Source organism: Desmodus rotundus, chromosome 10 (assembly GCF_022682495.2).
Source record: "Desmodus rotundus isolate HL8 chromosome 10, HLdesRot8A.1, whole genome shotgun sequence".
NCBI classification, from domain to species: domain Eukaryota; kingdom Metazoa; phylum Chordata; class Mammalia; order Chiroptera; family Phyllostomidae; genus Desmodus; species Desmodus rotundus.
The window spans coordinates 60752394-60766450 of NC_071396.1; the positions used below are offsets into that span (position 1 = coordinate 60752394).

General features: G+C 44.4%; 1 protein-coding gene and 1 non-coding gene across 2 annotated transcripts in view; one reads left to right on the forward strand and one right to left on the reverse strand.

The window, feature by feature from the left end:
- The window catches only part of ALDH1L1 (aldehyde dehydrogenase 1 family member L1), a 93358-nt gene that overhangs the window by 56771 nt on the left and 22530 nt on the right, over nucleotides 1-14057 (forward strand). Inside the window, exons 11-14 of the mRNA XM_024580385.4 lie at nucleotides 5807-5926; nucleotides 7142-7269; nucleotides 12247-12397; nucleotides 13426-13496. Of these exons, the coding sequence (XP_024436153.1) occupies nucleotides 5807-5926; nucleotides 7142-7269; nucleotides 12247-12397; nucleotides 13426-13496 (470 nt within the window). The remainder of the gene's footprint in view (nucleotides 1-5806; nucleotides 5927-7141; nucleotides 7270-12246; nucleotides 12398-13425; nucleotides 13497-14057) is intronic.
- LOC112323073 (U6 spliceosomal RNA) lies at nucleotides 5597-5703 on the reverse strand. Its single transcript, XR_002976701.1, has one exon. It is a non-coding gene; the product is annotated as a U6 spliceosomal RNA (small nuclear RNA).

Here is a 14057-nt window from a genome sequence, read left to right on the forward strand (position 1 = left end):
TCCTGAGGATGCCAGAGCAGTAGGGAAAACTCAACAGAAGAAATTTCTGTCTTAAGACTCAGTATACAGGACAAGTTCTGAGTCCCAAAACATGAAACCAGGATAATAAGAAGAAGCTTTTACAGAGCACTTCTCTCCTTCTTTCACCTTTTGTGGGGTTTTCAGGCTCATCTTCACTGTGCCTCCATCCTCTCCCAGATCATCCTGCCTTGACTCTGGTTCCCCTGGGTGGCCCTAGCCCCAAGTTCTGGTACAACTGTCTCTTCCATTTGTCCCTTTAATTTGGTAATAGCAGTGGCTTCCTGCTATTGCTGATCTCTTGGTTGACTCATGGCTTCTCAGCTCTTCCATCACCTGTGTAACCAATTATCTGCATTAAATTATGCTTCTTGAAATGCTAGAAGAAAAAGAAAGCAAGAGAAAAAGGAATTTGGAATCCAGTAAGGAAACCAAATGTTCCTATACATCCCACCTGTGTTATGGAAGAGTGATGAAGTAATTGCAAATCTGTTTCTTAAAGAAACTCTTGAAAATTATTGCCATGTTATCTTGGCAAGCTACAAACTCCCATAGTAATTAGCTTTGGGGTAGTTCATTTGGTTAGTAGTTTGAAACAAAGGCTGACAAAGAAAGTACAGGTGGTCAGGATGCACTTCAGTCTGGCTTTGGGTTTGTGGAGAAATGACTGATGAACAAGTTTCAGGAAGGAGTTGGCATCACAGAGACTCCTGCATTCAACATGGAGTTGTAGAGCTGTAGAGAAGTATGTGGTGGGGCTGGTGTCAAGTGTGGTGGCTTACAAGGGCCTGTCCACCTACTTTCTGTGTATGAAGGTCAAGTAAACAGCCTGAGGTCACATAGCAGGTAAGTAGCAGAGCTGGGACTTTAGTCCAAGCAGTTTGGCCTCAGAGTCTATGCTCCTCATTTCTTCTTACCACTCAGATCCTCAGCCTTCCCCCACAGTAGATCCCTCAGGTATGTATGTGTGTGCATAAACACATCAGTAGTTGTCTATCCATTTAAGTGTTTCTTTTTTTTTTTTTTGCATCAAGCATTTATTTCTAGCAATGCAAATTATTAACACTGCAGAAAATATGTCAATATTTTGAGATAATATTAAAAATGTGGCTGGTAGAGATACTTCAATCTGACCATAACTGGGAGAAAGAAATAATCTTATATTTTCTTTTTTCTTCTTGTTGTTCAAGTACAGTTGTCTCCATGTTCCCTCTACCACTCTCCCCCAATGCAGTCATCACTACCTCCCACCCTCAATCCCATCCCCCTTTGGCTTTGTTCATGTGTCTTTATACATGTTCCTTGATGAAATTTCTGCCCTCCCCCCGCATTATTCCCTCCCACCTCTGCTCTGGTTACTATCAGTTCGTTCTTTATTTCAATGTCTCTGGTTGTATTTTGCTTGCTTATTTGTTTTGTTGATCAGGCTCCACTTATAGGTGAGATCATATGGTATTAGTCTTGCACTGCCTGGCTTATTTCACTTAGCATAGTGCTGTCCAGATGCATCCATGCTGTCACAAAGGGTAGGAACTCCTTCTTTCTTTCTGCTGTGTAGTATTCCATTGTGTAAATGTACCACAGTTTTGTGATCCGTTCATTTACTGATGGATACTTAGGTTGCCTCCAGCACTTGGCTATTGTAAATTGTGCTGCTATGAACAATGAGGTGAATAGGATCTTTTGAATTGGTGTTTCAGGATTCTTAGGCTATAATTCCTGCAGTGGAATTGCTGGGTCAAAAGGCAGTTCCATTTTTAGTTTTCTGAGGAAATTCCATACTGTTTTCCACAGTGGCTGCACCTGTCAGCATTCCCACCGACAGTTCACTAGCAATCCCTTTTCTCCACAGCCTCTCCTACACTTGTTATTTGTTGATTTGTTTATAATGGCCATTATGACCTGTGTGAAGTGGTATCTCACTGTGGTTTTAATCTGCATCTCTCTGAAGGCTAGTGATGCTGAGTATCCTTTCATATGTGTCTGGGCCCTCTGTATGTCCTCCTTGGAGAAGTGTTTGTTCTGTTCCTTTGCCCATTTTTCAATTGGGCTGTTTGTCTTCCTGGAGTGGAGTCATGTGAGTTCTTTATATATCCTGGAGCTCAAACCCTTGTCTGCAGTATCATTTGTAAATATATTTTCCCATATGGTTGGTTCCCTTTTCATTTTGCTGATGTTTTCTTTAGCCGTGCAGAAGCTTTTTATTTTGGTGACATCCCATTTATTTATTCTTTCCTTGATGTCCCTTGTTCTAGAAAACATATCAGTGTAAATATTTCTGTGTGGAATATCTGAGATCCCTCTTCTTATGTTCTCCTCTAGGACTTTTATGGTGTTGTGACTAAATATTTAAGTCTTTTATCCATCTTGAGTTTATTTTTGTGTATAGTGTAAGTTGGTGGTTGAGTTCCATTTTTTCTTCATGTAGCTGTCCAGATCTCCCAACACCATTTGTTGAAAGGCTATTTTTACTCCATTTCATGCTTCTGTCTGCTTTGTCAAATATTAATTGACCATTGAGACTTGGGTTTATTTCTGGGCTCTCTATTCTCTTTCTTTGACCAATGTGTTGTTCTTATGCCAATACCAGATAGTTTTGATTACCATGGTCTTGTAATATGGTTGATATCAGGTATTGTGATCCTTCCTACTTTGTTCTTTTTTCTCAAAATTGCTGTGTCTGTTTGGGGTCATTTATGGTTCTATATAAATTTTTGAAATGTTTGTTCTATATCTGAGAAATATGTCACTGGTATTTACTATGGTTTGCATTGAGTCTAAAAATTGCTTTGGGTAGTATGGACACCCAAACAGTTGAATTAACATTTGATTATGTTAATTCTTCCAATGCATAAACACAGTATATGCTTCCATTTACTTGTGTCTTCTTTAATTTCTTTCGTCAGTGTTGGGTAGTTTCCTGAGTACAGATCTTTTACCTCCTTGATTAAGTTTATTCCTAAGTACTTTATTTTTCTTGTTGCTACATCAAATGGGACTTTTTTCCCTGATTTCTGTTTCTGATATTTCATACTTGGTGTACAAAAATGCCTTTGATTTCTGAATATTGACTTTGTGTCCCGCTGTTTTGCCAAATTTGCTTATTAGGTTGAGAAGGTTTTTTTGTGGAGTCTGTAGGATTTTATATGTTCACTATCATGTCATCTGCAAACAGTAACAGTTTCACTTCCTCCTTTCCAATTTGGATGCCTTTTGTTTCTTTTTATTGTCTGATCTCTGTGGCTAGGACTTCCAATACTATGTTTTATGGAAGTGGTGAAAGTGGACATCCTTGTCTTGTTCCTGATCTTAGTGGGAAAGCTCTAAGTTTTCTCCATTGAGTATGATGTTGGCTGTAGGTCTCTCATATATGGCCTTTATAATGTTGAGGAATGCTCCCTCTATTCCCACTTTGCTGAGTGTTTTTATCATAAGTGGGTGCTGTACCTTATCAAATGCTTTTTCCACATGTATTGATATGATCATGTGATTTTTGTCTTTCCTTTTGTTTATGTGATGTATTTTACTTATTGATTTGTGAATATTGTACCATCCTTGCATCCCTGGGATAAATCCCACTTGATCATGGTTTATGATCTTTTTAACGTATTGCTGGATGCGGATTGCCAATATTTTGTTGAGGATTTTAGCATCTATGTTCATCAGCGATATTGGCCTGAAGTTTTCTTTCTTTGTTGTGTCTTTATCTGGTTTTGAGATTAGGATGAAGTTGGCTTCGTAAAACAAGTTTGGGAGTCTTCCATCTTCTTGAATTTTTTGAAATAATCTGTGGAGGGTGGGGGTTAGCTCTTCCTTAAATGCTCTGTAGAGCTCTCCTGTGAAACTATCTGGTACAGGACTTTTTTGTATTAGAAGCATTTTGATTACTGTTTCAATTTCATCAGGTGTTATTGGTCTGTTCAGGCTTTCTGCTTCTTCTTTTTTCAGTTTTGGAAGATTCTATTTTTCTAGAAATTTGTCCATTTCACCCAGGTTTTCAAATTTCTTAAAATATAGTTGTTCATAATTATTTCTTACAATCCTTTTACTTCTTGGGTATCAGTGGTAATCTCTCCTCTTTCACTCTTCATTTTGTTTATTTGGGCCCTCTCTCTTTTTTTCTTGATGAATCTGCTTAAAGGCTTGTTGATTTTGTTTATCTTTTCAAGGAACCTGATCCAGGATTTATTGACCCTTAGAATATGTCATTTAATTCTGCTCTGATCTTGGTTATTTCCTTCCTGGTACTCGCTCTGGGCTTTGTTTGTTGTTGTTCCTCTAGTTCTTGTAGATGTAGGGTTAGATTGTTTATTTGAAATCTTTGTCTTTTTTAGGTAGGCCTGTATCATTGTGAACTTCCCTCTCAATACTGCCTTTGCTTTGTCCCATAAGGTTTGGACTTTTGTGAGTTCATTTTCATTTGTTTCCAGAAAGGTTTTTTTAAAAAAATTATTTATTTTTATTCAGTTACAATTGTCTGCATTTTCTCCCCATCCCTCCACCCCACCCCAGCCAGTCCCACCTCCCTCCCCCACCTCTACCCTCCCCCTTGATTTTGTCCTTGTGTCCTTTATAGTAGCTCCTATAGACCCCTCTCCCCACTATCCCCTCCCCACTCCCCTCTGGCTATTGTTACAATGTTCTTAATTTCAATGTCTCTGGTTATATTTTGTTCGCTTTTTTCTTTTATTGATTATGTTCCGGTTAAAGGTGATATCATATGGTATTTATCCCTTGATCTCATTTTAAATCCATCCATTATTTAATAGCATGCTAATCAATATCCACTAATATGAGTATTTTTGAGTTTTTCCCTTGAGGTTGGTTTCTAGTTTCAAGCCCGTGTGGTCTGAGAAAATGCTTGATATTATTTCAATTTTCTTGAATTTGTTGAAGCTTGTTTTGTGTCCTATCATGTGGTCTATCTTTGAAAATATTCCATGTGCATTTGAAAGGAATGTGTATTTTTTGCTTCTTTGGGATGAAAGGTTTTATATATATATATATATATATATATATATATATATATATATATATATATATCAGTTAATTTCATTTGATCTAGGCATTGTTCAATGCTGCAATATCCTTGTTGATTTGTTGATATTTTCTTTGGAAGATATATTCATTTTTTGACAATGTGGTGTTAAAATCTCCTAGTATAAGTGTGTTGCTGTCTATAGCTTTCTTGAAGTCCTCCAAAATTTTCCTTATATATTTCAGTGCTCCTACATTAGGTACATATATGTTTATAGTGTTTATGTGTTCTTGATGGATTCTTTACTTCAGGATTATGAAGTGTCTTTCTGGGTCTCCTTTTATGGCCTTTGTCTTGAAGCCTTTTTTTTTCTGATATAAATGTTGCTATCCTGGCTTTGTTTTCCTGTCCATTTGCTTGGAATATTGTTTTCCAACCTTTCACTTTGAGTCAGTGTGGGTCTTTTGTTCTGAGGTGGGTGTCTTGTAGGCAACATATGTGCTGGTCATGTTTTCTTACCCATTCAAATACCCTATGTCTTTTGATTGGACCATTTAATCCATTTACATTTAAGGCTATTGTTGATAGGTACTTATTCATAAAAATATGGAATGTTTCATGAATTTGCCTGTCATCCTTGTGCAGGGGCCATGCAAATCTTCTCTGTATCATTCCAGTTTTTCTATATGTGCTGCTGAGGCAAGCACCACCTAAGTGTTTCTTATGTCTCCATGTGGATTTGTGCCACTCACTGATGCCCATTTGTGAAGAATCCACACTACAGCTAAAAACTGAAACATTCCTTCCCAGGTGGAAAAAGCAGTGAACAAGCTGGTCCTCCAAATGCCCCACCAACTTTTCATTGGGGGCAAGTTTGTGGATGCTGAAGGTGCCAAGACCTATGAGACTATCAACCCGACAGATGGAAGTGTGAGTGCAGGCCCAGCACCCCCTTCTTTCCTCCCTGCCACTGCTACACCATCCATGGTGTGTTCTCCCATCTACTCCCCTATCGACCTCTGGGGGTCCTGTCCCAGGGGACTTCTGCTTGGACACAAAACATTACAATCATTCTCCAGACATCCTTACAGGAATGGCATAGTGGAGAGGTTGGCGGGATTTCAACCATAGTGGAGAGGACTCTAACGGGTCTTGAGCCAGCTCCATAGACCTGGAATAGAGTTAAACCTCCCAAAGAAGACAAGAAGACCACTCCCTCCTCCTCCACACTTCAACGATTATCCCAATGTGGGCCCCACCTTCTCAAATATTTGTACCCCAATATCAGGAAACTCTTCCTTGAATCCTGTGTTTGTCAAGATTCTCGATTATGACCCTCATATGTCATGACCCATGCACACATGCATTCTCACACATGTACATACCTGGAACAACAGAATATACTCTCACAGGTGTATTCTGATCATTTTCTATTCTGTCCCATCCTACAGCATCATTTCAGTTCCTGCAGGAAAGTGATAGCACACTCAAAATGGGTCATCTGAGGGGAGTGTAAAGAAAGTTCTTCCCAAAGAGATGAACAAATTGTGGGGACATAGACAAGGAGTACAGTGCCCTTGGACAGGAACATCAAACACTGTTGCCACCTCAAAACATACTATGGGGGTCTTGGGCTGGAGGCTATAGGGACAGGACTGCCCAGCAGGTGCTATTTGCACTGACCAGTAAGGAAGCGCTGACCTACCCCTCCTTCCCCTCTCTCCCACCTGTGCCAAGGCTTGTGCTGTAGAGAATATTGGGGGTGAGCCATGGTGTACCATGCAGAGAGGGAACCTGTCCGGTCTCCTCCAATGTCTAGCGTATTCCACTTAAGAAAATTTCTGCTCAAACTCACTAAATTAATGGGTCCATGCTTTTGGTTTGAAAACACTCAGACTTAGCCTGCAGCCCAAGTCTGCTGCCCTGTGTGGACTCAGTGGGAAAGTGAAGAGAAGGTCCCTGGTATGTAGAAATACAAACAGACCTTTCCTAGGACCCATCTTCCTCTCATTGTTGCTCCCTCCCAGTGCCCTTCTTCTGGCAGACTTTCTTCTCTGAGCGTACCAGGTGGCCAGGAGAGCAGGGAGGTGCTGTGTCTGTGTCCACTGAGCCCAGGGAGGGCTTCAGAGCTCTGTTCCACCACAGGTTATCTGCCAGGTGTCCCTGGCCCAGGTCAGCGATGTTGACAAAGCAGTGGCTGCTGCAAAAGATGCCTTTGAGAATGGATTGTGGAGGAAGATCAGCGCGCGGGACCGGGGCCAGCTCCTGTACAGGTGAGAGCCACACATCCACCTGTCAGCCACCACCACCTTCAGCTCAGGGTGAGGACGGATGTTATGGTCCTGCCAAGAGGAGCTGGGGTCCTGGATAGGTCACTGAGGCCTGAAGCTCATAAAAGGCTACTCAGAGGAAGTGACTTGGGAGGCAAGAGGGATTTCACAAGTGGCCTTATGGAAAGGTATCCTGAGTAGAGGAGACAATGTCAGCAAAGATAAAGAGGTAAAAATATGAGGGAGTGCTTCAGATGGGAGCTACAAAATGGCAAAGCTAACAGCTGATTCTGGGCAGACTTAGACAGCTGGCAAAGGCAGAGGTGGGGCCCATTCTCACATTTTCCTTTTTTTTTTTTTTTTTTAAGTCAGGTGTAAAGGGCTCTCTCTCCTTAGCTCCAATCAGAAGTCTTAGAGAAGGATTTGGGATTTCTCTGGCTTGTGACCACACGGTGGAAGTGAGGCCCAGAAGAGAGGGGCTGCTCCTCTAAGAATTAGGTGGTCCCAGTGGGGGTGAAGCAATCATCCCAAGAAAGTGATGTTTCCAGCAAAAGGGAGGGTGCTGGACAGATGAACTGAGCTGTATCCAAGAGCCTGGTGAGCCAGTTTCAGAAACCTGGCTTTGATACTCTGGGTTCTGGGAAGCTCTCTGTCATGGGGCCTGATGATAATGTAGCCTGAGCATGCTTGTCATCTGGTGGGAGAGACCCCACCTTGGCCACATAGTCAGAAAGCCTTTTGTTTCTATTTGAGGTAAAACATGCCACAGCAGTCTTCAAAGCAGGAAGGCAAAGAGAGAGGCCTGTATGGCTTACAAAATGGAATAGATATGGTGGGGTTTAGGACAGGTGAGGCCTATGGATGTTCATGCCCAGCCTGCCTTAACTTTAGTTTCTAGGATTCTTGGAGAACCTATCAATTTTAGGAAGCCATTGGCTAGTGACCTAGAGCCTCTGAAGGTCAGTCAGAGCTGTGAAACATGCACACATAGGCTGCTGGTGGTGACCTGCAGGCCCTGGAATAGGGACCTCTGTGGTGGACAGCGCTGGCCCAGAAGAAAGTGTCCTTCCCTGAGATACTCTCCTACCATCTGATGGTACATGTAATAACCCACTAACAACAAAGACAGTGAGGAGGTGTTTCCATGCACAGCTTTAAGTGGAGACTCTAACTGGGTAGACAGACATCTCAAGGCCTGAAGTCTCCTAGTGACCTGCTCCCTGCCCTGTCAGCCTCCCCTTCCCCAGGGAAGAGGTGTGCCCATTGCTGCCCTAGAAGGGTGCAGGAAAGAATTCCCCAGAGAATTGGCTGCAGAGCACCCCTGGTTCAATGAGGGAAGTAGGACCACCATGGGTATGATGGAATATGGAAGGCATTGTAGGAATAAGACATGATGTTAGAAATTGTACAGGCTGGAAAGGTAGATCCAGAAAGGAGAGTTAGAGAAAGTGACCAGCCAGCCCTCCAGGACTCCAAGGATTCAACATAGAACATCTCTGGCAACCTAGGGGCTATGTTTGGCTCATTTGTAATATAGATTTGTATCTTTGGCTCACCTGTCCTTGTAGCTGGTAGAACCCCAGTCCTTGAAATACACAACATGGTGTTTTCAATAATTGGTCTACAATTTTTCTCAAAAAGTGATTTACTCATTGGGTGACCTGGGCACTGTTTCTGAGGTGACAGTGTGGCTCTGCTGCTAATTTCTTGTGCTCATTCAGTCCACAGTTTCACTGACCAATCTTGCATGGCATGTAGCCCATGTGCCTAGTGAGGACAAAGAGACCAGATGCTGTCCCTGCCCTCATGGGTGAGGCAATAGTACTGAAATACTCATCTAAGTGAATGTCAGTGGCAGTTGGGAGAGGTTTGAAAAAAGGCAAGGATGCTATTAGGACACTGTAGGGAGATAGGATTGCTTTGGGGTAGGTAGGGTTAGGGTCAGTTTTCCAGAGGGTCTGAAAGAGGTGCAGAAGGTTGAGGAGGGAAACTGAAGTACAGGAAGAGCAGTGTGGGCCCATGGCATGCCACCCAGCTCCCAAAGGTCACAGGCAAGTTGGTGCGATAGCCCTGGGAGGAATTAGGCAGGTCATTGGGGACAGTTGCTCAGGCACAGGGTAGGGGCTGCATCCAGAGTGCTGTGGGCAGCCATTGGGAGAACTGGAGGTGTAGGCAGGAAGACTGAAAAAGACTGTGGGGGAGAGAACCAAGATGGCAGCGTAGGTAGACATACTGCGCCTCCTCGCACAACCAGAACTGACAGAAAATTGAACAGCAAGGAAATCCGACAGCAAGTAGATAAAAAAGAAACATACATCCAGACCGGTAGGAGGGGCAGAGATGAGCACCAGGGCGGAGAGGACTCACGTGGCCGTGTTGGGACCAGACTGGCAGAGTCTGGGATGAACAGGGCAGGCAGTCTGACCACTAGCAGACCCTGCGGCCCGGCATTCGCACACAGATAAACCAAGAGGGCTGGACTCAGAGTGGCGGAGAACGGGGCAGGCAGAGCGGCAGGTAGCACCCTGCGGCCCCACACTCTCGCACAAATAAACCAGGACAAACAGTGGGGAGCAAAGCAGACGGAGTAACCCAGGGCTCCAGCGCGGGGAAATAAAGCCTCAAACCCCTGATTGAAAACACCCGTGGGGGTTGGGGCAGCAGTAGGAGAGACTCCCAGCCTCACAGGAGAGGTCCTTGGAGAGACCTACAGGGGCCTAGAGTGTGCAAGCCCACCCACTCAGGAACCAGCACGAGAGGGGCCCAATTTGATTGTGGGTAGCGGAGTGAAAGACTGAAATCCAATGGAGAGGGGAGCGTGTGCCATTGCTCCCTCTCAGCCCCTCCCCCACATACAGCGTCACAGGGCAACGACCAGAGTTACCCCGCCCCGGTGAACACCTAAGGCTCTGCCCCTTAAAGTAACAGATGCGCCAAGACAAAAAAAAAAAAAAAAAAAAATGGCCCAAATGACAGAACACTTCAAAGATCCAGAAAAAATACAACTAAGCAAGGAAGAGATAGCCAACCTATCAGATGCACAGTTCAAAACACTGGTTATTAAGATGCTCACAGAATTGGTTGAATTTGTTCAAAAACTAGATGAAAAAATGAAGCCTATGACAAGAGAAACAAAGGAAAATGTACAGGGAACCAATAGGGATGCGAAGGAAACTGGGACTCAAATCAATGGTGTGGACCAGAAGGAAGAAAGAAACATCCAACCAGAAAAGAATGAAGAAACAAGAATTTGGAAAAATGAGGAGAGGCTTAGGAACCTCCAGGACATCTTGAAACGTTCCAACATCCAAATTATTGGGGTGCTAGAAGGAGAAGAGGAAGAACAAAAAATTGAAAACTTATTTGAACAAATAATGAAGGAGAACTTCCCCAGTCTGGCAAAGGAAATGGACTTCCAGGAAGTCCAGGAAGCTCAGAGAGTCCCAAAGAAGCTGGACCCAAGGAGGAACACACCAAGGCACATCATCATTACATTCCTCAAGATGAAACAGAAGGAGAGAATCTTAGAAGCAGCAAGAGAAAAGGACACAGTTACCTACAAAGGGGTTCCCATAAGACTGTCAGCCTGATTTCTCAAAAGAGACCTTACAGGCAAGAAGGGACTGGCAAGAAGTATTCCAAGTCATGAAAGGCAAGGACCTTCAACCAAGATTACTGTATCCAGCAAAGCTTTCATTTAGAATGGAAGGGCAGATAAAGTGCTTCTCAGATAAGGTCAAGTTCAAGGAGTTCATCATCACCAAGCACTTCTTATATGAAATGTTAAAGGGACTTATCTAAGACAAAGAAGATAAAAAATAGGAACAGTAAAAATGACAGCAAATTCACAGTTATTAACAAACACACCTGAAACAAAAACAAAAGAAAACTAAGCAAACAACTACAACAGAAACAACCACAGAAATGGAGATCACAAGGAGGGTTATCAATAGGGGATTGGGAGGGGGCGAGAGGGGGGAAAGGTAGAGAATAAATAGCATAAATGATAGGTGGAAAATAGACAGGGGGAGGGTAAGAATAGTGTAGGAAATGTAGAAGCCAAAGAACTTATAAGTATGACCCATGGACATGAACTATAGGGGGGGAATGTGTGAGGGAGGGGGTGGGAAGGATGGAGTTGAGTGAAGGGGAGAAAATGGGACAACTGTTATAGCATAATCAATAAATATATCAAAAAAAAGAAAGAAAAAGACTGGGGGGTATTAGGACCTTGCCAGTGGCTGTAGGCACAAAGGAACAGAATGGGAAGAGGTCAGTAGGCTTTGATCACATACTTGTCTCTGGGCTCAGCCTTCCCCATGTGCAAGATTGAGGGCTTCTCTAGATCAGTGGTCCCTACCTTTGCTCATTCACCCTGCTTGCTGGGCGTATACGACCCTCACATCAGGAAGGGGGGGCACTAGTGTAATTCCTAGGCTGAACACAGCAGCATGCCCACCAGAATCATGGGAGAACAACTGGACATCAGAGTGCTCAGACCCCAGGAGGGTTGTGTAGACATGCCTTCCTTCACATCTCTCCTGTCATCCCTCTTTCCATCCCTGGAGACACCAGCCTTCGGAGCAGTTTCCATTGGATTAGCTGGTGCTGGAAGCTGGATAGGCTTTCCCCTGGTGGAGACCATCTGGAGACAGAGAGGTTGGCATCCTGGGATGTTGACTTCCTTGTTGGAGGCAGGTAGCCTCCTTTGCAGGGTCATGTGTAGGGGTTATGATAAAGTAGTTAATTCACCAAGATTTGGGGAAGGAAGAAAGGGAGAGAGGGATGGAGAGCAGAACAGAGGGCATCATTCTCACTCATCCAGTGAAGTAAATGTTACTGTTCCATGCCATAGATGAGGAAACTGAGGTCAGCGCATCTGAGTGTGCAGGGCAGGGCTCCTGACTCCTTGAAGAAGGGCCTTGAAAAAGCAGGCCAGGCCTGAACCCATCTTCCTTCCTTCCTCCATGCCTTGGCCAGGTTGGCAGATCTCATGGAAAAGCATCAGGAAGAGCTGGCCACCATTGAGGCTCTGGATGCAGGTGCTGTCTACACACTGGCCCTGAAGACCCATGTGGGCATGTCCATCCAGACCTTCCGCTACTTTGCTGGCTGGTGTGACAAGATCCAGGTGGGCGCTAAGCTCCCACCCACCGCATGAGACCTCACACAGGCAGGGCAGGCCCAGCAGGAAGTTCCAAGGGCTGTACATTACTCTGAATGCTGTATAACATGGCCGCACGGGCCTTCTGTGTCTCTGTCAAGTCTGGGCTTCATGCTTCCTTTTTTCTCCACAGGACTGAGGAATGTGGGCAGTGAGGGAGGTGGGCTACCACAACTCAGTGTTTAAGGCAACACCATTTATTAGTTCCAAGTTCCACAGATGGGAAGTCCAGGTGGGCTCCACTGGGCTCTACGACAGGGTCTCACAAGCTCAGTGAAAAGGTGTGGGGGCTGGGACTTATACTGAAGCTCTGGGGAAAAACCTGCTTCCAGGCCCATTTAGGTGTTGGTGAGTTCGGTTACTGCAGTGGCAGTACTGAGGGCCTGGGTCCTTGCTGACTGCCAACCAGGGCTGCTCTCAGCTCCTGCAGAACTCTGTCTGGTCTTTACCCAAGCCCTTCATTCCCCCAATCTCTCTGACCCTCATCTGCTGCTAATTGGAGAAAACTGTCTGCTTTTACGGGGGCCTCTATTGTTATGCTAGGCCCACCTGCATATCTTCCCATCCTAAGGTCAACAGTTACATACTGCATCATCACAGAAGGGGTAGTTAGTGGTATCCCAGGTCACAGGTATCAGGGCATCACCCTGCTGCAGGCAGTGATGGGTCATCTCTTCCCCAGGGAGACCCATGACTGCAGAGCTCACGGTGCTTCTGTCAGGTCTGGGCTCTGCACTTCCTATCCATTTCAATGGGGCTGAGTTCAGTCAATGATGAAGGTGGGCTGCCTGTCCCACCCATATCTGAACTCAGATGTCCCCATTATACATAATAAGTTGGCAAGTTTGGGTCTCCTACTCATCTGGGTAGTAGGGGCATCAGGACACAGACAAGACCCTGCTCTTCCCTGGGCCCCAGGGTTGGTCTGACTGCCCAGAGGGAAGGTATGAGAAACTGGAGCTCCCTCCCTCTGACACCCTTCATGCTTCTTCCAGGGCTCCACCATCCCCATCAACCAGGCAAGACCCAACCGAAACCTGACCTTGACCAGGAAGGAGCCAATTGGGTGAGTCACAGCACAGAGGGGAGAGTGGCCACACCCCAGCTGCTCTTCACGTGACATGTTGTGTGGGACACTGATTCTGTCTTCTATTTATGTATTTATTGAACATCTACTTATTTGCCAACTACTATGTGCCAGACATTTCAGGAGCTGGAGATACAACAATGATCAAAACTGATGAAAATGCCCATTCTCAGGATAAAAACAACTTCCACTTTCACAGTACCTGTTCTGTGCCAGGCACTATTTTAACTACTTTATAAATATAAATCCTATGTAATCCACACTAACCCTATATCAGTCAGCATTACAGTGGGAAATACCCCCCAAACTTATCTGCTCCATGACTGGTGTGGCTCAGTGGGTAGGGCCATCCTGCATACTGAAAGGTCACCAGGTCACCAGTTCAATTCCTGGTCAGGGAACATGCCTGGGTTGTGAGCCAGGTCCCTGCTTGGGGGTGTGTGCGAGAGGCAACCTATCGATGTTTCTCTCCTTCTCTTTCTCCCTCCCTTCCCCTCTCTCTAAAAAATAAATAAATAAAATTTTTAAAAAATTTTATCT